This window comes from Anolis carolinensis, chromosome 1 (genome assembly GCF_035594765.1).
Source record: "Anolis carolinensis isolate JA03-04 chromosome 1, rAnoCar3.1.pri, whole genome shotgun sequence".
In the NCBI taxonomy this organism is placed as follows: domain Eukaryota; kingdom Metazoa; phylum Chordata; class Lepidosauria; order Squamata; family Dactyloidae; genus Anolis; species Anolis carolinensis.
This window is the reverse complement of record NC_085841.1, coordinates 62,125,878-62,151,157: the sequence shown is the minus strand read 5'-3', so window position 1 is coordinate 62,151,157 and position 25,280 is coordinate 62,125,878. Positions and strand designations below refer to the sequence as shown.

The window sequence follows — 25,280 nt, the reverse complement described above, 5'->3', positions numbered from 1 at the left end:
AATTGATTCCAAAAATCTGGGTCAACTTATGCACAGGTTGTTTGGAGGCCAAATCAGCACTGACTTATGCATGAGGGCGATGTGTGCATGAGGGCGACTTATGTATGAATTTACATGGTAGTTATCCTTTGTAAACCACTTTAGGTTGGCATTACCCTTTGGAGGCAGCATAAAAAAAGTACACCAAAGGAATTACTGCTAATGTCAGAATAAAATATTTAAAAACATTCTTAACAGAATGAAACAAGTATTAAGAACAGTACTACATGTCATACAGAAAAAGTAGTTTTAATTCTGGAAGCAGGAATTTAAACCAGAAACAGCAATGTATTTATTACTCTGTTTTGACTTGAATACAGAGGCATGCCATATATGCGGATTCAATATGAAGTAATACTGCCAACATTCACTACAATCCAGCAGAAGCCTGTTTTTGTCGCTATGTAATTGGCACTGACAGTGCACCCGTGCATTTATTCATGAATAAGCATCACCACCACCACCATTCACAGGATGGTAAGCCACTTTGATTGGGACATGATCAGCAGCTTCTCTTGTTAAGAAATTGAAAAGTACTTGGAAGATAAGCTATGAAAGAATTATGTAAGATCCCCAAGTACACATACAGTCAGCCCCTAGGTTACGAAAAAGGTTCTGTAAGTTTGTTCTTAAATTAAATTTGTATGTAAATTGGAAAAAGTACATTTTTAAGTGTTAAAAACACCCTTTGTTGTGGGCAGGGGAACCTCAGTGTTCTGATTCAGACTTGGTGGTGGGATGGAAGGAGATCCGCACGGCTGTCAGCACAGCTTAGGTGAAGTTGGTGCTGCTGCCTCCGGGACCTCTCCCTCCCTCTCTCCCTCCCTATGTTCTGGCTGTGGCCTGGGATCCTCTGTTGTATAGGAACAGTACAAGTCATACGTAAGTCAGATGTTCTTAATTCAGGGACTACTTGAACCAAAAATACCAAGAATCATTCATGCCATAGAATGGAACTCCCTGCCTAGAGAAGCCAGAATGGCCCCCTCCCTGCTGTCCCTCTGGAAAAAAAAATCTTTTTATTCAGACAGGCTTCTAAGATTAAGTCAGGGGTTTTTGTGGTTTTTAGTTTGAAAACGTATGTACCGATATTAACTGAATTTTAATACCATGATATTTAATTCTGTTTTAATGTTTATATGTTTTTAGATTTTAAATTGTACTGAAATGCTTTTAATGAAAGCCGCTCTAAGTCTCCTTGTGGAGAGAAAAAGTGGGGTATAAATAAACATAATAATAATAATAATAATAAATAATAAATAATAATATTATTTATATGTATAGGTGGGAAAGCTGGACAATGAAGAAATTTATGAGGGCGGAAAAATCAAATCATTTCAAATGCAGATGAGAGTTCTACAGATCCTATGGACCAACAAAAATATAAGTGAATGGGTCAGAAAGATCAAGCCTGAAGTTTAGCTGAAGTCAAAATTTATTTATTTACAGTATTTATATTCCGCCCTTCTCACCCCAAAGGGGACTCAGGGTGGATCACATTGTACACATATAAGGCAAACATTCAATGCCATAACACAGAACAGCGACAGAGACAGACGCAGGCACTGACTAAACTGTCATACTTTGTGCATAACATGAGATGGCATGAATAACTAGAAAAATAGAAAAGTTAGAGCATTAGGAAAAAAAGGAATCTGATTTATAGCTGAAGTATTCAATCAAATAAACTATGGCCCCAAGTTCAGAAATCCTGTTGATGAAGTTCTGGGATTGTTATATCTCAAAATGACTTAACTGCATTTAACAGAAACAATGAAAGTATTAAAAGAAAACATACTTACTTCTAGCCTTTGTACAATTTCTCTGATGTCGCCAGGGCAGTTATCAAATGCAGACAGTAGAACACATTCTCCTCTTTCATAAAAAACTTTTACATTCATCGGTCCAGATGTCCATCCAATAACATCTCTGCAGGAGCAGTTAAACACAACGTTTTTTGATTCCTTTTCGACCAACACAATAAATTCATTTGAGATGCCAAGGAGACATTCAATGTCAAGAGATTGACCAAAGTCTCGCGCTATCACATTCCATATCACTGCTCCAACACTCAATAAGTGAGCATCCTTTCTGGGCTTCACTCTTTCTTTCTTCTTTGCTCCCAGTGTAATAAAACTGAACTTGACTGAAGTGTCTACTGTAGTTGTAGTAACAAAGTTTTCTGCTAGATCTTTCAAGTATTCCTGACGTGTCCTAGTTGCCATAGCGCGAAATTTTTCAGATTTGTGTGCTGCATTTTCTGCATTAATTACTTTAGCCAACAGGAAGTCCCGAAAAACTGCTGATTTAGGGAAAGTCACTCCTTTTGGAATTGGTGGTCCAAATGGTGGTACATCTTTTGATCTTGAAACTCCAACACTGAAAAGGCAAGGAGATATCAGAGAAAATTGTTTTTGTAGAATCAAAATATTTTAATTTGATTAACAGAATTGCTACCTGTTTATACATTTATACACACATCCATTATCCAGAATTCTGAAATCCAAAATGCTCAAAAATCTGAATTATTTTTAATAGAAATGTTTAATACTGTTTTAATATTTGTATATTTGTATATGTTAAATTTTATGTTAATGCTTTTAATATTAGCCACTTTGAGTCTCCTCATGGAGAGAAAAAGAGTGATATCAATAATATAATATTTGAAGCTAGCCACATGGATAGCTGAGATAGTGACACCTTTACTTTCTAACGGTTCAATGTACCAAAACTTTCATACACAACAATATTAAAATATTATGCATACATTTATATTCAGGCTATGTTTAGAAGGGGTGTATAAACTATAAAGAATTTTGTGTTTAGACTTAGTTCCAAATCCAAACTATATACAAATACATGTACAGTAGAGTCTCACTTATCCAACACTCGCTTATCCAACGTTCTGGATTATCCAACGCATTTTTGTAGTCAATGTTTTCATTACATCGCGATATTTTGGTGCTAAATTTGTAAATACAGTAATTACTACATAGCATTACTGTGTATTGAACTACTTTTTCTGTCAAATTTATTGTATAACATGATGTTTTGGTGCTTAATTTGTAAAATCATAACCTAATTTGATGTTTAATAGGCTTTTCCTTAATCTCTCCTTATTATCCAATATATTCACTTATCCAACGTTCTGCCGGCCCGTTTACGTTGGATAAGAGAGACTCTACTGTATTTCAAAATCCAGATTTTTAAAAAAATCAAAATCTCAAATATTTTGGATAAGGGATACTCAAAGAAGAAAGTCTTGCACAATAACCCACATCAGAATTTTCAGCAATAAAAATGTAAGTGTGTTTATGCAATAGTTGAACAACTTTGTTGGCAAATCTTAAAATATGCTGGTTCAACAAAGTACGCTTTTGTAGTAGACCAACTTCCTGTTGCATCAAGACATTATAAAACCACATGTTATAGGTGCAGGCAGAAGAAACACCTAATATGTACTGCATGGTACTGCATTGCATAAAGTAATGCAACACAACCTGTGTGATGTTGTATATCTAGAATGTATTACTATGTGGTGCATTTCATATATGCCTGGAATGCAACACCATTACAGTGCCAACTCTACATTCCCATTTGCTGAAGACTAACAAATTGATGGTATGAACTGAAAAGGATTCACTGTGTGCTAATTGCCCACTATTCTCTCTTATGTCTTACTATCTTTAGAGCACAATTTTCATACATTTATAGTGAAGATGAAATGAGGATGATCTTCTATTCCATCTGTAAGATTACTCCTTTTTCCTTTCTAAATACAATGCATTGCCCTGCGCTGAAACAGTTATTAGCTTACTTTTATTTACTGAATAATCTAAGAATTTTCTTCTAACATTTAAAACTTTATGCCTAGCACAAATGCATGGAAAATGCTAACACACATACACAAAAGACAGAACAGAACGATTACTGCCATTGTTAATGAAAACCAACAAGTAAAGGCAACTAGCATTTAACCTGTACTTACCTATAGCACACATTTTCGGTACAAGGGTTGTGGACTTTAACAATGACAAACACATGTTGAAAATGAGAACGGATATTTTTTGGAGTAAAAGGAAGTGCTCCAGGCTCTTGGAAGACAATGGTAACAATGTCATTTCCTATATGCCTTTTCCTTAGAAGCTAAATGTTGAAAAAAAATAAAATTAATACTACCTACAGTTCAATTCCTTTCCAACAGAAAAAGTGACTACTATAAAAAACAGCATTACTTAGGCATGATGCTAATGCAAAATATCACAACTTTAGAAGATAGAGGTGAATTTGAGGTGCTACAGGGGGCACAAAGCCTACCAACTTACCTTTCAGAAAAACCTCATTTCAATTAATTTTGAAATGACAATCAAGGGACAGGATCCAAACATCGATGGGTGTATGTTGAAGTATTTTAGTATATAAAATTGGAGTTCTCTCATTCTATCCCTACTTCAATTGCAGTATTCAACATTATTATAGAGTGTAAGCACTTCTAAGACTTTCGGAAGCAGCAGTTTTAGATGATAATAACTGTGGCAAGGTTTGTGATAAAAAGTTTATTAGTAATAATAATAACAATAATATCAACAACACTTTATTTATAACCTGCCCTCTCTCCCCAAGGGGACTTAAGAGCTGTTCGACGGGACTCAGGGTGGTAATAATAATAATAATAATAATAATAATAATAATAATAATAATAATAATAATGGTAGTAGTAAAACTTTATTTCTATTCCGCCTTCTATCCCTGAGGGGACTTAGTAATACTTTTGCAGAATTTCCCATGCAGACTATTGAAAACTACTCAAATACATAAGTGCAAACTTTTTTACTATGGAAGAATGTGTGTGATGAACATAACTAATTAGAAGATGAGATATTCTGGATTGCTCTCAGGAAACATAAACTATCAATAACAAGACTACCTTCTGGCAACATATTTAGTATAAAGTTTAAAAAGTGATAGGTGATTTTTGGTACTATGTTCATAAGAATCTGAAAGCAAAAAGGCTGTTAGAAGTAATGAAACAAGGGTATCCATAGACATTTTCCTGCCACATTTTCATCTCAAGAGTCCACAACACTAAACCAATCTGGGGGGGGGGGGCGCTAAGGGCTACTAAAAAACCCACAGTCCTATGGAATTCAATACCTTCATTAGCTTTCAAATATAATTCAAGAATTTCAGATATGTTTATTTGCCCGGCTTTGGGCTGTTATGTTTATGCTGGCTGAAAGCTAGAGACCAGTTAAAATGAATTTTACCTAAATTTTGCAGAATTTTGAGATCAGTTGGTTAAGAGATTATATAAACAAAATAAAAAGAAAAATCTACATACACACAACTGGTTGCTGAAACTCAGCAACTCATGATATCACCTAGGTGCTGCTATCAATTTCTAACTGCATATTCATTCTAGTTATTTTCAGAGAGCTAGTCATATTAGTCTTTAAAGTGAGTATATAAATTTAAGGATATATTTGAAGTCATTGTCTTTAATGGAAATGAACAGTTTAAATTGTATGGCTATAAATAACAGGACACAAAATCTATTAAGTTATTACCAAGATAAGAAACATCATAATTACATGATAAAGCACGGTTGGGTTAGAAAAAAGAACCATCACACCATTTGGTCTTATGTTATTGCTACATTTAAGTGACATTTAAGATAATACAATGATTCTGTCAGTTTCAGTGGGTGAGACAGAACTCTGGGTTACAGATGAACCTGTTAATTCAGTGGTTCTCAACCTTTTCTTCACCATGGATCCCCTTTTAAATACTTTTTGTGGCCACCAAACCCAAGACTTAACTCAGGCACTAGATTGCTGCCCTGTGGGCTGGGACTCTCTGCCTATAGCAAGAAATGTCACATGCTTCATCTCTGCCATTCAACATTATTCACTTGCATGTTCTCATCATGTGCAGCAATACATTTCTCACAACCTTCATAACCGATTTCCATTTCTGAATGTTTAAATTGAGGCAATAGGTTTAAAAGGCTAAGTTTCCCCTCAAAAAGCATAGAAAATTAAAATTTTGCTCCATTTCCCCTTCTGGCTTGCTTTCATGTGTTAACTTGTTCGTTCATTCAAATTTAACTGCAAAAAAAGTAACATTTCTTCAATCCTTCGCGGGCCCACATGATGACATTTCAGCCCCTCAGGGGTCCCTGGACCACAAGTTGAAAAACACTGTCCTAAAGTATTCTACAAAGCATTTATTTAAATCCTATGACAGAAAAGAAATACTTGTTCTTCTAATTAGGATGTACAAAAATTCAAAATGTTATCAATATTTCTCCTATCTTGATCAGTTTAATGTTAGATTTTGACCTTATTAAGCGGTATTTCCAATTTGAAGTACTGAGAATGTTTATTTGAGAAAGAACTTCTGTGGACAAACAGCTCACTACTGGAGCAAAACTCTCTATTTATACCTGCTATTGTGCACTGGGGTGACAGTGGACTCTTGATAAAATCTCACTTAACTCTGGGAGATGGTGCCTGAGTTATCGTTTTTTTCTATATATACCTTTGAGTCAGCTCTTATTGGCAACATTTATTCAGAAGAAGTTTTACATTGCCTAAGCTTTCCTGAGGTCAGCCAGTAAAACTGTGCAATTCAGCATGCCGTTTTGGGGTCCATTGTCAGCTGACTCCTCATTCTGTTTACTGGGAAGTTACTCGAAAGTGGAGGAGTTTTGCTGTTTTCATCCGTCAAAGATTCTGCCCATTGGCTATCATGGGAAATTTTAAAGGCTGAATGCTCAGCCATTTTAAGGCCTATCTGTATGAAGCCTGCCTCAGTTTTAGACCCCATTTACAACTGCAGGTCTGCCAATTTTCATAACAATTCACTAATCTGGTGGATTTTTTGGAATTATTTTAAGTTTAAATCATAACATTTTTTAAAAAAATAAGAGAAGCCACAAGAGTGGGTTTCAGAGCATGGACACCACCAGGCTTTTTATTGGCTAAGAAACAGAGAGAGAGGGGGAGGGAGGGAGGGAGGGAGAGAGAGAGAGAGAGAGAGAAACCATTTCAATTCCCATCATGCTCCAAGAGGAAGTTTTCAATGCCTGTCCTATGCAAATGCTACTGGGAAAGCAAATTCCCAGGGCCCTCTCTGGAGGAGAAGGGAACTTTACAAGAAAAAATGGAGGATACTCTTTCAAGTAGGGGAATGCAGCAGATCCCAGCCTCAGGTATATTGCAGAGTTTACTCTTTCCTCTCCAAAACCAATAAAATCTGACTCCCTCAATCCGTTTTGCCAGGCTTTTCATCTCCCTCCTCCCCATTCTGTTTTTTATACAAAACGACCCACCAAAAACTACAAACCATTTACATTCCAACTGATTCGGGCCTAAGGCTATCACCTACCGTGTTTCCCCGAAAATAAGACAGTGTCTTATATTAATTTTTGCTCCCAAAGATGCTCTAGGTCTTATTTTCAGGGGATGTCTTATTTTTCCATGAAGAAGAATTCACATTTATTGTTGAACAAAAAAATGAACATTTATTATATACTGTACAGTAGTTGTCATCATAAACCAGCATAACCAGACAAACTGAATCCTATCAAGAATTTATTGTTACTATCAATATTTCCATGTACAACACTTTATGGTACATACATTTACCGATCCTACATGCTCTGGTGTTGTGTTCGGTGGGCATGCTTCCAAACAATAACGTTGCTAGGTCTTACTTTCAGGGGAGGCCTTATACTTAGTAATTCAGCAAAACCTCTACTAGGTCTTATTTTCTGGGGATGTCTTATTTTAGGGGAAACAGGGTAGTAGTTTTCCACAGCTGAGTTGATCTCCTTCTACTCACACATTCAAAAGACCACACTTTGTTAGCTCTCTCCTACAGCTATATTTTTCCCATAATAAATTGGATTTAATATTTAATCTCTTTAACTATGAACTACACTTGGTCACGTTTTATTATTTGTCTAAGTGAGGAAACATGATGTCTGAGATTTACAGGCAAATAACTTTTACATTAAATTGAACAAGCCTGTTTACCACTGATAGTTGCAATCACCATAAAAACATAAACCACATTTCAAACTCTAAAATTTCTAAACAGACTGAATAAAAAAGATGAATACCGAATCTTACTTTCCAGTTGCAAACAGACAATTACTGACAAAAAATGTGATGATATCCATGAAAAAAAACTAATCAGGTGGAGCAGACATGTTTCACATGGAATCTCTGTAAAGTTTTACAGCTCAGCAGCAAGGTGCAGCTCCCAGCGTGAGAATGAAGGACCACAGTATAGAACTAAGAGCACTAAGGATTTTGCATCATGAAGTTTAAGGCCTTAGATTCAATCAATGCTAACTTCACAGAGTGTTAAAAATAATTGCACCTGAAACAATTAAGAGCTGAAACTAGTAGGCAATATTGGGCTAGAGTGTTGGCAATACTGGGCTAAATTGGCATATATTCTGATGTAGTCTAAAGCAAATTCCAATGTCCCTATGAACCAGAAGCCTCAAACATATATTTGGCTTACCATCAAATGTCTCATGCTCCAGCATGTCCCTTTTTCTGGGACATGAGGTATACTTTGTCAATTCAATTGTTAGTAGAGAAGTTCCTTAATATGATTGTTGATTAAATTTTATTTTTGTGAGCCACATAGGAGCCATTGCAGAAAGGAGGTACAGTACATACATTTTTGAACTAGATAAATTCATTACTGTGCCTCTCTATAAATGCTTGAAGAAGCAACAATTTATATTTAAAATCAGATAATTTTGTCAATCTAATTAATTGTATCCTTATTATCTTTGTATAACATGGGACAATTTTTATGATCCTAAAATGAATGACCGATATTGTTGGCAAAAATGTAATCCAATAAATCACTTTTACTGAACAGTCATGGGGAGAGAGATATCTACATGTTGTTTACAGTATATTTTAGAGGCATATTAATAGTGCTTGAAATGAATTTTAGTTTAATAATCACACATGTATTCACTCATTCTTGAAAGCCTTACCAACTGGGTCAAGTCTTGGGTGAAGACATTGCAAATATTTCCCGAATTTTAACACAACACACTACTACTATAAGCAGTATCGTAAAGGTAAGTACAACATTAGAGGGGGGAAACAGTGCTTGCAAAGAGGAACATAATAGTGCAAGGAATAGAAAGGGATAGTTAAACTGTGGATGAATGGCAAGATGGAAGACACTGATTTTGGAAAGATTGAATGGAGAAAAGGGAATGAAAATATAGTTCAAAATTGATAACATTGTGTACTATCACAGATTGCTTTTTCTGTTTTATATTTTCCCTTTTTTTCAAAGCTCTTATCGTTTTTTCATTTCTTCTCCACATTCCAAGTATGATCACTTGCCTTTTTAACATACTCTGAGGAGTCAAAATTACTACATGCATTCCCTGAGATTACTTACACAGAAGAAAATAGAATATTAATAGCAACATCTTAATATGTCAGAATCCCACCTCAGTATTAATACTCATTTACTTGGAAACTAATTTTATAGAAGGCATATTGACCACAATTTTGACTGGCATGGTATATAAAAGTATAAATTTATCTTTTATCTAGTCAGGGATGAGTTGTCAATCAAATAAGCATCACAGTTTTAAAGAATTGTTCTAGATCTCATTTAAACTTAAGTTATGAGTGCTGCACACTAAGTTTCTCCTTGTGAAAATCAACCATTAGATGCACTAGTATGGACTCAAATTGGAAATATTCAACTAGCCAGCCTTTTGGAGCAACTGTGGGTGCAGTGTTTATTATTTTATTTATTATTAACTGACAAAAGCAAACCAACCGTTCCTGAAACTTATTTTTCAGCAGAACACAATCACTTGTTCAATCAACATGAACAATGCTAATTTTTCATATCACATAAACCATCTCTCTTCATTCAATTAAATGGGGGTTATGAGCAGACATCACAATGAAACCTTTAAACTTATTTTAATATAACTCTAAAATAAGTAGTTTCATAAAAGATTTGAAGAATAACTTAATATTTTACACATAAAGATGTCACATATTTCAATCAGACCTGATTAAAGTTAAGCAAAATTGAAATATTGAAACTGTAGTTAATTTTATTTATCATAAAAACATATTTTGTTTTAAAATCAATTTAAATAAAGTTGTATAGATTTGTATTAATCAGATCTGACCAAAGGCAACAAAAGCAAATGGCAAAAGTGTGGAGAAAAATCTTAACAAGAAAATGATCTGGAAAGGGTGCTTGTAAGGGTAAAGGTTCAACAGGGAAAGCCTTTAATTTATGATTTGTAAGGAAAGCCAATACAAGGAGGTGGTAGAGACCACACCAGAGTGGGCAGCTTCCTCTGTTCTGATCAGAACACTGAGTGGAGGCTCCCCACCCTATATTGCAGCCAAAGTGAAAAAATTACCTTCATGTTTGGATCTCCTGCTGGCTCTAAAACTAGAGGAATGTCCTGATCAGTGACCAAGAAGGGCGTAGTTATTTCCTGGAAAAAGCAACAGACAATTCTGGTGTGGCCTATTTCTGGCTCACAGGTAACTGGATGCTAAGAAATGTTCAGCCCACAGTAACTGGCTATACATCTTGGCCAGTAACTATATCAGGCAGAATGAATATATAAACCAGTTCACAACATAACTTGAGTGTAATAAACCTAAGACTCTGTTTGGCATTTGTAGTTTTGAACTTAGGATATTAAGATCCCACAACTTAGTGAGCGGACATAATGAAATAAGCCCTGTATACAAAACAAAATACATGAAACAAACCCTGTATGCAAAGCAGGGCTAGTAAGGCTGTCTGTCCCTTGAGGACATCAGCAACTTCATCTGTTCTACTGACCTCAGTCTCCTGTCTTTTCATAGGAAAAGAGTCAGCATTTTATTTGAATTTTACTAGCTTATCAAGAATTCTTTAATAGACACATTTTATCTTATACATCTTGGTGAACAGGTAGCAAGATATAAAAATTAAACATTCATTGCCTATTTCTTCTACACATTAAGGTTGGCTAAATGCTGGTTGAGTGTGCTTATCACATCTTATGAAGTGTCAGTGCTGTGCAAATACCACTATATTTTAAGAGCATAACAAAATAATGCTGTGGGCATTCAGATTTCAGTATTCCTTGAACATGGAAGACTTCCACATTATTTTTTATCAAAAGAAAACCATGGAACATACTGTGATATTATTACTAAAAAATACCAAGACTGTCCAGGGTACAAAGACTGATGAGTTTTTACTAAAACACTGTGGGAGGGTGTGATTGTTATTGGGAAAATAATGGGATATTTTGAGGATAAATCAAAAACAGGTTTAGTTTCTCTAGGGAGGATTACACAACAAGACATATTTAGGAAAAGATACAGAGGAAGGGAAGAAAATGGAACAGTAGTATGAGTGGCTAAGCAAACACAACAGTGAAGATGAAACATACAACCCTGAAAGAAGTGAATCAAGGCAAAAATCTGTTTACTGTGATCTTAGATTAGGCTAAACTAACACAAAGACAAACAACATTCAACATCAAGTAAGGCTATTACTTGTTGTCATTGCCTGTCAAATGAAAGTATTAGAAATTAACTATATTCAACCACATGCCATGTAGAAGTATTTTCTAAAACTCTTGAAACTTAAGACTAAACCATCCACAGATAGATTACTGTTTCTCAACAGTTCTATTATTTTACCACATCCTGCATTTTGTGTTACAAAAAGGAAACAAATTGTTTAAAATAATGCATAGTTATGCAATAAGAAACTTCACTTTAAAATAAGATTTGTGATTTTCACAACCCATGCAATGTATGCTGGATCCTGGCAAAAATTCCTATTTTACGTGAAATATCTAAAATACTATTAAGTTCAGATGAATGATGAAATGTCTTCTAAACAAGGACTTCTTAAACTTTTCCAATCACAGCCCCTTTTGGCCTGGGAATTTTTTTATGTGGCCTCAGGTCTATAGATATATAATATAATATAATATAATATAATATAATATAATATAATATAATATAATATAATACACACACATATATACACACACACACATACATACATTTATTAATGTTTGTCAGGCTTGCTAAACAAGCTGATTTTGCTTTTTATGAAGTATAGTTTAATCATCTTCTGCAGATACCACTGTAAATACTACAAAGAGATATAAATTTCTAAAATAGTTAAATGATATTTAGAAAACTTTTACCCGCAGTGTAAGACACAGTGTTCTAAACTATATCACAATGGATTAAAATGGATCAAAATGCCATAAGGTTAGCTGATGTGGAAGTGTTTAGGCCTTTTAAACATGTATTTCGTGTACTGCATTGTGGTGTGATGATATTTTTCAATTGAATTGCAGTCCATACTATTTTTTATACTTTGAAGTGTTTGTGCTCTATTTTTTAGGCTTCAGTCTTATGGATGCTTACTTGTGAGCAGGTCCCACTTAATAAATGCACTTGCATCCACATAAAACTAGCACCAGCCCAGGTGAAAGTTATGAAAAGTAACATTAATAATAAAAATAAAGGCTTTTGGTAGATTTTACTCAAGTACACAATTACTTCTAAGATACCTGGTTTTCACATGATTGTTAAAACAACTCCTTTTAATCTTCAGTACTGTAAATTCTCACAGAATATATAACCAAATACAGCTATAAAGGTCCAGTTTTTCAACAGGAATCTGGAATCTGGAGAATGTTAAATCGCCTCTGCGTCTCTGTCTCTGTCTCTATGTTTATATGGCATTGAATGTTTGCCATTATATGTGCACATTGTGATCCGCCCTGAGTCCCCTTCGGGGTGACTATAAATACTGTAAATAAATAAATAAACAAACAAACAACATTTTGAATTCATAACCAAAAAGATACCAGATTTTATAAAAGTTTCAATGAGTCTTTAGTTTGCAGACATCATTATTTATTTATTTATTTATTTACAGCATTTATATTCCACCCTTCTCACCCCGAAGGGGACTCAGGGCGGATCACATTACACATATTAGGCAAACATTCAATGCCTTTTTTAACATAGGACAAAGACAAACAACAACATAGCTCCGAGCGGGCCTCAAACTTATGACCTCCTGGTCAGTGATTCATTGCAGTTAATTGCACTGGCTTGCTCTCCCGTATGCGCCATCAGTATTTCTTTTTTTAATATGCACACAGTAATACGCAGAATGTTACACTTTAAATCAGTAGTTCTCAACCTGTGGGTCCCCAGGTGTTTTGGTCTTCAGCTCCCAAAAATCCCAACCAGTTTACTAGCTGTTAGGATTTCTGGGAGTTGATGGCCAAAACATCTGGGGACCCACAGGTTGAGAACCACTGCTTTAAGCAGTAATCTCATTTGTGAATGGCTCGTTTAGTTATATTTTTTAAAATTAACATATCTAAATATGTTGTACAGCATCAACATATTATTTTAAACTCCAAATTCAGTGGCTTCTTGCCTATACAAAAACTTTGGTCTTGAGTGGAGCACCTGCAGAGCTTTAAACTCAGCATATATATACCCAGGATTTTATTTGTATCAACTAGCACAGGCAAAGACAGAATTAACCTTACAAAAAATCGGATACATATAATTCCATTGAAGCCAAAGGCAAAAGCCAATTAACTTCAGTCATTCAGGACTGCAACCATAAATGTCCACAAAATCTGAAATGCTGTGTCATTTTTAGCCACCCTTAATGTTTTAAGATATACTGAAATATAATAATACAACATATATTTTAGACGTTAATTGTATTGCTGTATAATATGATGTTTTCTTTTTGTATTGGGGACAAGGAACATGGTGAACAATATTTCATACTGAAGGAGGAGGAGAACAACAACAACAAGAATGCAATTGGGCCTACTTGTATATTTTAGTGTCATCACAATAAATTAGGAGAGTACATTTAGTTTACTTCAAAGAAAAAGTGTTTAACTCAAAAAAGTTATCTGAACATATACTGAACAATAGCACACTGGATAATAATATTGAATAATAGAACATGCAAAATTATTTCTTCACTGTTACTTACATTTAAAAAAGATTTCATCTAACATATCTTAAAATGGAAAGGTGAGACATAAACATTTATAATAAATATCTTTACCATGGGTACAACACAAATAAAGAATGAAACCTAAGCAATTTAGTTGTTAGACTAGCTCAAGAAAAACAAAATAATACAAACTTAACATGAAAATGCTATGTTCTTAGCCCAAAAGCTGTATGTGATTTCAAAAATGTGATTTAATGTGACATACCTGTTGTCTATTACTGGGCATATATGGAAGCATAGTTGAGACATGGAACATAATTTCATAATCTTTGTATGTAGTATAAAGGGAATGAGTTCCAGTTGAATCAGCTGAAAATAAATTCCAAAAAGGTGGTTGAGTAAGTATAAGCATTAAATTATAAATACAAAATAAATGAAATGAAATAAAAATTGTCTCCTTTTATGCCATTTGAGGAGCTTTTGTATTTCCACTTCTACATCCTACAGCCAGCATGCCAATATCTTAAATCAAGACATAGTTTTCTAAAATCTCTCTAAGAGATACTTGCAGGAACACCTCAGCAAGTGAGAGCCAAAAAGTGGCATGTTAAAACCCGGAACCTCAGTCAGTGGCAGATACCGGATGAGAAACTCCCTCCTGGGCACAGAGGAGACTGGACGAATTGGAAGATGCTGAAGAAATTGTGTTCTGGTATCACAAGATCCAGAGCCAATAGTAAGAAATGGGGCTACAAAGTGGAGTCCATGACATGTGAGTGTGGAGAAAAACAGACTACAGACAGACCACTTACTACAATGTAGTCTGTGCCCTGCTACATGCACAGAGGACCTTCTTACAGGGATACCAGAGGCAATCAAGTGGCCAGCTTCTGGTTAAAGAAATTTTGCATGATCCCAAGTTTTTAACTTTGTTTGTGGTTTATTCATGTGTTATAATTGTATTCTCAATTCGCTTCTAACACAATAAATAAATAAATAAATCCTACTATGATTGCAGCTAGAGAACCCTGTGGCAAGTAAAAATTACCTGCTATGAATTACATGCAGCTTTATAACTGATATAAGGCAGACAGCACTGGCTATATGATACAGCATTTTCATTAGTCAAAAACTTGAACTTATATTCTAACTTTCTAGAATATCTGGAAAAATGTTTTTCTTCTGAGAGGTTACTAATGACCTATATCATTGGGAGCGAGTAAATCTGAAAGACAGCAGAGTTTAAAGCACTGCACCAATTCTGCATTTTTTATCTCTATGTCATTTTTCTTTTTCACACACACAAAGCAAAGTAAAAGTAATATCGAACAAGCATTTTGAAGGACACAAGTGATTCTGAAGTACTAGAAAAACAGCAGTAGCCCTTGGACTCCATCTCCATTTTGCAATTATTGTGCCAGTAAGAGGCTGTTCCATCTCTGACAAGGCAGTAAGGAATACAGTAGAGTCTCACTTATCCAACATAAACGGGCCAGCAGAACGTTGGATAAGCGAATATGTTGGATAATAAGGAGGGATTAAGGAAAAGCCTATTACACATCAAATTAGGTTATGATTTTACAAATTAATCACCAAAACATCATGTTTAACAAAAAAATTTACAGAAAAAGTAGTTCAATACGCAGTAATGCTATGTAGTAATTACTGTATTTACGAATTTAGCACCAAAATATCACGATGTATTGAAAACATTGACTACAAAAATGTGTTGGATTGAACACTGGATAAGCGAGTGTTGGTTAAGTGAGACTCTACTGTATAAACTCCATCTCAGGAACTGCCCTTTGTATAATGAGAGAATGAAGTTAGTAGCATAAGCTTTCATTGACAGGGGCCCATCTAAATAGGAAGAAAACTTGTCCATGTAGTTGTTATGCCCCGTTTCACCAGATGCATAGTTCTCTCATTTAGTTTTCACTAAGATGCTGCAAGAGCCCTTTGCATACTGATATTTCAGACTAAAACAGCTATGTCAGTGAAGGAACAGTACTTCCCAGTTTCCTATCATTCAGTTTAACTTGAGATTTTACTCATGTTATTTCCTCAGACCAGCAGTTATAGCATAAAACTTATACACAGATACAAAAATTATGTACTTTACGTACATGCATACATTTGAAAGAAATACTCTGCACTTACAGAAAGCACTTTCTCAAAACGGCACTGCACTGCTACTTCTGGCATTGTGTTACTGAAACTTACTTTTATTATCTAGTTGTGCTCGGTATTTATTGAAGCCTTTCAATCGTACTCTCTGGCCTAGAAGATCAAGGAATTCTTCAAAAGCAGGTCCTGCTGTCTCATTGTTATACATCTCTTCCTCGGTGCTTTGGTCTGATTTGCAATAAAGAACTCCAATCTTGTGTTGAAAACTCAGCTAAATTTAGGAAAAACAAGTTAACAGGAGAACGTTTCCCAAATACAAGGCCCTTGGCTTTAAAAACGTCTTAGAAGAATAATTTGCAAATATTACCATATAAATTTACTTCAGGAACTACAAAATACAACTTTAGGGATACTTCAGATAGTGAAATATGAGTACAGGCATTCCCCGAGTTACAAACATTCAACTTACAAATGATTCATAGTTAAGAACCAGGAAGAGAAATTTACTCTTGTAAGAGTTATCATGGGGAAAAAGTGTCTCCAATGAAGCTTTATCAGCAATTCTTATTTCCACAACCAACCAAAATTTCAAAATCCAATTATCACCAGGACAAAAAGTGAGGTGAAATCTTCTGAACAGGGCACAGACAGCAAAACAAACACCACAGGGGTGTTAACCCTTCCCTGTGCTATCCAAAACAAATACATATATATACACACACACACCTACACACACACATATACATATACATATATGGCTAGAATTACACTTTAAAATATACCTGTTCCAACTTACAAAAAAGATCAACTTAAGAACAAACCTACAGAACCTTTCTTGTTCATAACTTGGGTGCCGCCTGTACTGGATGGCTTCAAAGTCATGTAGTTTGATGAATTGTGTTAAGAGTATTATAAACTGAGATATGATACACAAGCCTACAATGTAATATTGTTCACTTTTTGCACCTTTGACACATATCACCAACAGGAAAAAGTGGGTAGCTCATTTTATTCTAATATTTACCCCAATTCTGTTATAAAATGCAACAGCATATGCAACAATACCCACACAAGCCCCTAAACAGTGAAACTAAACAATCACTCAGATCTTCAAAACACATACTTATCTTCTATATCTTTAGAAAACTTCAGAATGTTTAGCCATGACTGTATAAATTACTCTTGGTTTAGGAATATTACCCATACATTTCCATTCTAAACTTTAGCTTCATGAAGTGTGATTAGTTGCATCACACTCACCTTGCGACAATATAATCCACTTATGTAATTTGTTTCCAAATTCATTACTTGTGACAGTCACTACAGATTTAAACATCAGTAACCTGCATAAAATACTACCAAGCAATAGTAATTAGTGATTATTTTCTTGTTACACTTTTCTCCTCCTTTACCTTTATTCATAACTTTGAGTAATAACAAAACAGAAAAAATTTCAAGCTCATACATGAGTTTCCTATATCCCCGGCTATGAAAGATTCAGCAGATGGCAGAATAAAGCATACTTTGTTTAAACAGCTAGCACTCCTGCTTTACCTATACACTGGACTTAAAATCACATGTGCTGATAATTACCTAGCTTGCTACTCCAAATCAGAAAATGTTACTTCAATCAATGAGATTAGCATGAGACCTGATATATGAACAATATATAGAAATGTGCCTACAAGTTGTCTGTCAATTTATGGTCGACCCTATGAATTTCATAGGGTTTGGTTGAGGCCTGTAAAGCCTCTGCCTCCGAGGATGTGGTTGAGGATTTTTTTGTTTCAGCCTGTTAATTCTGTGGGGGAATGCGAAAGCGTTTTTCAATATGTTCTGGATAGATCTGTTGTCAGGGAAACAGAACCGTGTTTCTCATGAGAGTCTCCCAGGGACTGACTGTGAAAGGAATGTAGAGGAGACCAAAGGGTTACCAATAACCTAGCGCCTATTGCTCAGACGGGAGCAAAGCAGAGACAGATTAGTTGGTCACAGAGACTGAAAGATAAACAAAGGGAGCCCAGGTGTGGGAAATGATGTTTAGGAAACTTCTTAAAGACTCTGAGGCTTTGTTCGGTGTGGAGATCAGCGTTGGGATTTCATGTATCAAGTAGCCTGTCTATGAAGCTCCGAGTCAAAAGAGTTCTGGTTTTTGGGATCTTGTTTTCCTGTTTTAATTTCATGTCTCCTGTTTGGATTACAAATCTCGTTTCAAGTTTTCAAGCTTTTGGAATTATAGTCATGTTCTGAGTGCCACCACCTTGGGATTACAGTTTCTTGTTTGACCTTTTGTGATTTTTGGAATTATGTTCAGAGTTGTTCTTTGCCTTTTGTCAAGCTTTTAATATCTAGCTCATGGATGTAACTTGGATACTATTTTTACAATCTGGCCTTTGATTTTACTTTCTTGCATGCTTAGTTTGCTTATTTTAAATTACTTTTAGTAATTACTTTTAGATAATTGCTTGCACTATTTTGAAGCTGTTACTTTTTATATACTCTTTCTTAATAAACTCATTATTATTGTTGAATTGTGTGATGCCTGGATGAAAAGAGATCAAGCAGGCAGGTGGGCTATAACAGGCTTTCTTATGAAAAAACTCTTCAGGGTTAATTCTGTAGGCCTGGGCTGTGGCGCAGGCTGGTGAGCAGCCAGCCAGCTGCAGCCAGCTGCAGCAAATTACTCTGACCAAGAGGTCATGAGTTCGAGGCCAGCTCAGAGCCTATGTTTGTCTTGTCTTTGTTCTATGTTAAAGGCATTGAATGTTTGCCTTATATGTGTAATGTGATCCACCCTGAGTCCCCTTCGGGGTGAGAAGGGCGGAATATAAATACTGTAAATAAATAAATAAATAAATAAATAAATAAGTTCCTTCCTCTGAAATATAGCAAACTGCACTTAATATTCATTGGTGGTTTTCCATCTAAGTAGTAGGTACTAACCAGAGTTGACTCTGTTTAGCTTCCAAGATCAGATGGATTATAGTATCTGTAGGGTATTTTGACTACAGGTATAGACTTACCATACAGCAATTGTGTTAATGGCTCTAGTTACAATTACCAACTGGATGTAGGAACAAACGTGGTCGTCCTACAACAGAGGAGACTGATACAAAATGCCCAGCTCAACCATGAATTTCATAAAAGCTGACTGGCCCATAATCTTTTAATCCCATCTGTCAGGATAAAATGCTTGAGGATAAAATACTATAGACCTACATATAGTTCCCTAAGACCTTTTAAAAGGCTGATATACAAATATGACTTGGAAAGAAATCTAAAACATGAATTTCCTCATCTATATAGATATGTAAATACATTTAACTGTGCAGAAAACCAGATTTGCTCTGCCAAATCAACAAATAACACCATTATTCACTCTGAATTTAAAGTATATGTTCATTACATTGCTTATGCAGTGTAAACTTGTTAGATAGCCTAAATTAGAATTTCAGCTGTTTGAGCCATCAAGCGCTTTACATCAGTATCAAGATTACTGCTGTGAATAAGGTGTATTAATTATAATTAGAAAAGGTGAAAGACTGGGAAGCTGATATTTTCTTCTTTTATGATATCTGTTGTTCTCCACTCCTAGATGTTTACCTGAAATAGCTTACCAAGCCATAAAATCCTCTGGGTGCAAAGCGAAAATACAATGAACTTTCTTTTTGTTAAAGTTACACAGAACTCTCATTTTCGTATCATATTTTGAAAATCTTCCATTCAGCAAACAGACCGGATCACAGACTCATCCATATTTTTGAAAGCAACTTTTTATAAGACAATACATGACACACAAATTCGGGGGGGGGGGGGTGTACCTACCCCTTGTTCATCCAGTTTAAGCAGCTGTTCAAACACTTTTGGTGAGTTGGAAGCTTGCCTTAGGCACTGGATGCTGAGTTCTGGTATTACATATTCCAGTACCTCTTTAAGAGGTAAACCCCTTGCTGTGCCATGTCTAGCAGTAGATGGAATTGCATCTTCTAAAATGGCTCCTCTCAATGTTGTAAGCTAAAGCAAGAGTAGTAATTTTTATTTTACACAGTCTTCAATAAGTTAAAAAAGGGTTCATACTCATTTTAAAGATTTTTATAAAAGTTCAAAAAAGTAACTTCAAATTATAAGTAAGCATACTAAAAAGGAATAAAAGAAAACAGGTTCTAACCATTCAGTCCACAACACAGCACTGCTAAGGAAAACATCACTTTCCAAATGGCCTCATTCATGTTGCCTGACTCCCTGACACACTATGCCTGCACTGTTTGATGCATTACATTTGAGGACAAATCCATTTTTTGTAATGTGCACCTTCAAAACTGAGGTATGCAGTACATCTGATGGTATGTTATACGCGAGCAAATGTGGTATTTCCCCATTCCTATATTTTACATAAATTATACAAATGGTAACAGCAAACCATCTGGGAAATCTGGCCTTCTTTATGTATTAGTCAGTGCAAGACGTCACAAAAATATTTTAATGAATACTCTTCATATATGTATAATTCCCTTGATCAAATAGTAAGTTCAGAAAAAAAAATAAAAGTAACTGTAGTTTATAGTAGACAACCACTTTTAAAATACGTAAATATTTATCTAAAAATGTACATGATATTTGATTTTCATTGTTTCTGCTACTTCATATGCCATTATTATTTCTTTCTTTTTTGTGATAAATTAGATTTTTGTGCTTTAAATGAAATCTATATATATTAGTTAAGCAGCTATAAATCCCTATATCATAGGAAGTTATTACAGATTTAAGTTGTTTTATTGTAAAAGCACTATTTTCCCCAACAATTTTCTCCAATTTCTGTTTTCAAAGCAGTCTTCCTCTAAAATTCTATTCCTAAACCAGCTGACTTCTGTAATCCTCAGGCTCACCATCTGTTTATCTTTGAAAAGTACAACCATTTCAACTAAGTCCATTCTGTAGTAGCTTACTACTAAGGGGGAAATAAATATCTGAAATTACAGCTGCTAAGTTCTGCGTGTTTTGATTCTTTGAGAGCCACCTCATTCTAACTACAAACCACAAACTAATTTAAAAATCAGATATAAAAAAACAGGAACGTAATCCTTCACATATTTACATTATAATTAATTTTACTGAACTTAGTAGAACTTATTTCCAAGTAAACATGCACAAGTTTGTGTCATAAGAATTGCTCTTAGCTCATAAAATTTTAAAGAAGCCAGGCAAGCTGAAAGTGATGCACACAATGAAACAAAATGGAAATATGTTATAGAACTAATAATTAATTGAAAACAAATGGTACAGAAAGGCACAGGATCTCTAGAAGACTGAAAAAAACTAGTGGAATATAGACATGGCAACAAGATATAGCAGGAACACTCACAAAATTACTTAAATAACATCACAGGTAAAACTGGATTCTAAAACCGGCCATTCGTCTTCCAGTTACAGAAGCATTAAAAACAGGATTATATTGCATAATATGGAGAGGAGAGACAAATAATGCATGTCATTTGGGGGTGATGAAGTACGGTAGTTGGACATTTTTTAACAAGAGATACACATATGACATTTCTCCATGTTCTGCCTTCTCCAAAAATAGAACTCATTGTCAAACTTTTGTGTGAATTTTGAAGCATTCAAGAACTATTAACAAAAAGAGGTTGTTTAAAAAAATCATAAATAAGGGCTCATATGTCCAAACTAATCTTAATCTCTGTTATTTGTATTAACAAAAACATACTGCGTACCAGGTTCAACTGCATATACATTTTGCAGAGATTCTCAAGAATCATAGTGGCTGGGGAAAGTGGCCCTGATGTAATGACTATCTTTTGGTACCTCATTCATGTTCAAACACTCAAACACACTGAGACTGCTCAGATGGCACACAAAATACTGTATGAGTTTGCACTCTCATTTAATCATACAGCTTAGTCACATTAATATCTAAATATGAAATGAACATAACTATAACTATTATTGTTAAACTGAAGGAGAATAAACTTGAAATAATAAGTGTTTTGCATAGTTTTGTACCATATAAATGACCCTCATATCTTGATTCTGCACACTGGACATGGGGAATAAATGGGTGACTTTTTAATGCTACCCTTTTTTACTTGACAATGCCTCCTCATTCTGGGCTTTCAGAAAGATGGAGTGGGGAGACATGTGTCCAGGTATTCGGATTAAAATTGGCAGAGAAAGAGTTACTGCTAATCACTTGTGCTGACATCTAGAATGATCCCTTTTCTAGGCAGTTGCTGACATGTGGTTCCACATGCAATAATAAAAATCTAATCAAAATAACTGTAACATTATTATTTCTCTTCCATTATCTTAATTCTAGAAAAGTGCAGAAACCCTACCTCACTTGTTCTGAACACTACACGATAGTTGAATTGTGAACCTTCTTTTTCTTTTGCATCTTCAAACTTCTCCCTCCGGATACTGACTGCTACTGGTCCTAAATGTTCATCTAGTCCAAAGTAGTTTTGATGCTCTGTAATACATAATTGGAAGACAATAATGAAATAGTAGACTGACAGATGTTGCCTTATTATGTCAGTGTCAACGGTTGAGATTAGACACCCCTCCTTCCCATTTGTATTATGCTTTCATTCTACCTGATGAACAGGCAAGATAATCACATCTAAGTCTTATCAGGTCAGAATATCTGTTCAACACAGACCTTTAGTTCATAAAACAACAACTTTAACAACTAAGAAAAAAAATCTAAAGGGTTGTTTCCAGTGTAAAGAACACAATTGTTACATTAGGTCAATAAGAAATTTTCAATGTAGTAAAAACGGCTTAACAAGACTTCAAGCTTCCAAAATTTAATATTTAACTAGACTCCCTATTTTCATCCAACTGAGTCAAGTTAAATAATAATAATAATATTATAATAACAACTTTATTCAAAAGAATAATATGCAACAATTCCTATATGACTCACAGTTCTTATATATTAACATACCTAAATATGTGACAATATCTAAAAGGAAAATATATAGTATTTTGCACTGTTTTTATCCCAGTCCATTTTAAATCCAAAAGTTTCCTTAACTACTTATAGAAACAAGTGTTTCAATCTTAGTAATCTCAACATTTTAGCTATATTTAGCACAACTTTTTTCCAGATCTCTAACAACATGTATGCAAATACGTTAACTATTACCTCTCCACTAAGCAGCCATGTAATGACCTTTCTTTAATCACAGAATCATAAAGTTGGAAGAGACCACATGGGCCATCTAGTCCAACCATAGAATCATAGAATCATAGAATCGTAGAGTTGGAAGAGACCTCACGAGCCATCAAGTCCAATCCCCTGCAGGAAGCAGGAAAATCTCATTCAAAGCACCCCCGACAGATGGTCATCCAGCCTCTGCTTAAAACCCTCCAAAGAAGGAGCCTCCACCACAGTCTGGGGGAGAGAGTTCCACTGCCGAACAGCCCTTACAGTGAGGAAGTTCTTCCTGATGTTCAGGTGGAATCTCCTTTCCTGCAGATTGAAGCCATTGTTCCGCATCCTAGTCTGCAGGGCAGCAGCAAACAAGCTCCCTCCCTCCTCCCTATGATTCCCCCTCACATATTTGTACATGGCTATCATGTCTCCTCTCAGCCTTCTCTTCTGCAGGCTAAACATGCCCAGCTCTTTAAGCCTCTCTTCATAGGGCTTGTTCTCCAGACCCTTAATCATTTTAGTCGCCCTCCTCTGGACGCTTTCCAGCTTGTCAACATCTCCCTTCAACTGTGGTGCCCAAAATTGGACACAGTATTCCAGGTGTGATCTGACCAAGGCAGAATAGGGGGGAGCATGACTTCCCTGGATCTAGACGCTATTCCCCTATTGATGCAGGCCAAAATCCCATTGGCTTTTTTGGCTGCCGCATCACATTGTAGGCTCATGTTTAACTTGTTGTCCACGAGGACTCCAAGGTCTTTTTCGCACACACTGCTGTCAAGCCAGGCGTCCCCCATTCTGTATCTTTGATTTCCATTTTTTCTGCCGAAGTGAAGTATCTTGCATTTGTCCCTGTTGAACTTCATTTTGTTAGTTTCGGCCCATCTCTCTAGTCTGTCAAGATCGTTTTGAATTCTGCTCCTGCCATGCAGGAAAAGCACAATCATATAAATCACTCTGATTATTTTAATCATGCTATTCATGTGTTCACTGAATTGGGGGAAGGAGGAGAAACAAGTGAAAAGCTATTTCCCCTTCCCCTCCTCCCTATTTCAAGAGCATACCGAAATATATCTATCTATTTGGAACCCCCCACCTTCTGCATTAGAAAGGATTTCAAGAGCATGCTTTCTATCTGCTTTAGGAAACAGTTCTGAAGTGTTACTTCAGTGCATGAGAGGTGAGAACGCCAAGAGAATGACACACCACCAGATGTTCCTGAGAAAATCTGTAGAAAATATAATCAGTTTATATGTCATAGCAAGCATGTTTCACTGAAAAGGACTTGGTTTGGGTGTGAATCCTTTAAATCCAAATTGATAATGGGATATATATGCTCTAACAGTATACCTGCTATGAGGCTGATAAAGGCATTCCTTCCCACTTCAATGAATATCAGGAGAAACAGTGAGACCCTCAGAATCTTTGCTTCCATTCAGTATGATAGAAGTGCTCTACCCACTGCTTTGTTTCATCCTAATTACTTCGTTTTTAGTTTTAATTATGTATTATTGTAACCTAAAGCCAACTGTTAATCACAACAAGAATATACCCACTGAATCAATCGGAGCCTGGTAAGTCAACCTCCATGTAAGTCAATGATTTAATGGTTATACGCCAACTTTGACCAGAAACAGGAGTTAAACTTAATCATTTTGTGTTGCGACTTTATAATTTGCTATTAGAACATTTTTAAGAACTGTGTAAAAATCATTTAATAAACTGTGGAAACATTAACCAACTATTCAATTTCCTTGCTACTTATACTTTTGTCAAATCTTTTCATCTTTGATCAACCCCAAAAACGTATCACATGTGTATTGTTTTCATCTTTCAGAGTTCAAACATTCCACAAGGCGAGTTCTCAGTTAAATTGTACGGTTTCTTTTGTCAAAATAAATCC

General features: G+C 35.3%; 1 protein-coding gene across 7 annotated transcripts in view; it reads right to left on the bottom strand.

The window, feature by feature from the left end:
• Positions 1-25,280, bottom strand: part of sipa1l2 (signal induced proliferation associated 1 like 2) — a 100,292-nt gene that overhangs the window by 41,233 nt on the left and 33,779 nt on the right. For 4 of the 7 annotated variants that reach the window (XM_008124255.3, XM_008124248.3, XM_008124267.3 and 1 more), the window contains exons 3-9: positions 22,557-22,690; positions 20,032-20,220; positions 16,303-16,477; positions 14,345-14,448; positions 10,478-10,555; positions 4,028-4,185; positions 1,842-2,418 (exon numbers count right to left, since the gene is read on the bottom strand). In XM_008124255.3, the coding sequence (XP_008122462.1) occupies positions 1,842-2,418; positions 4,028-4,185; positions 10,478-10,555; positions 14,345-14,448; positions 16,303-16,477; positions 20,032-20,220; positions 22,557-22,690 (1,415 nt within the window). The remainder of the gene's footprint in view (positions 1-1,841; positions 2,419-4,027; positions 4,186-10,477; positions 10,556-14,344; positions 14,449-16,302; positions 16,478-20,031; positions 20,221-22,556; positions 22,691-25,280) is intronic. The other 3 variants (XM_008124274.3, XM_008124279.3, XM_062975515.1) reach the window with 1 other exon arrangement.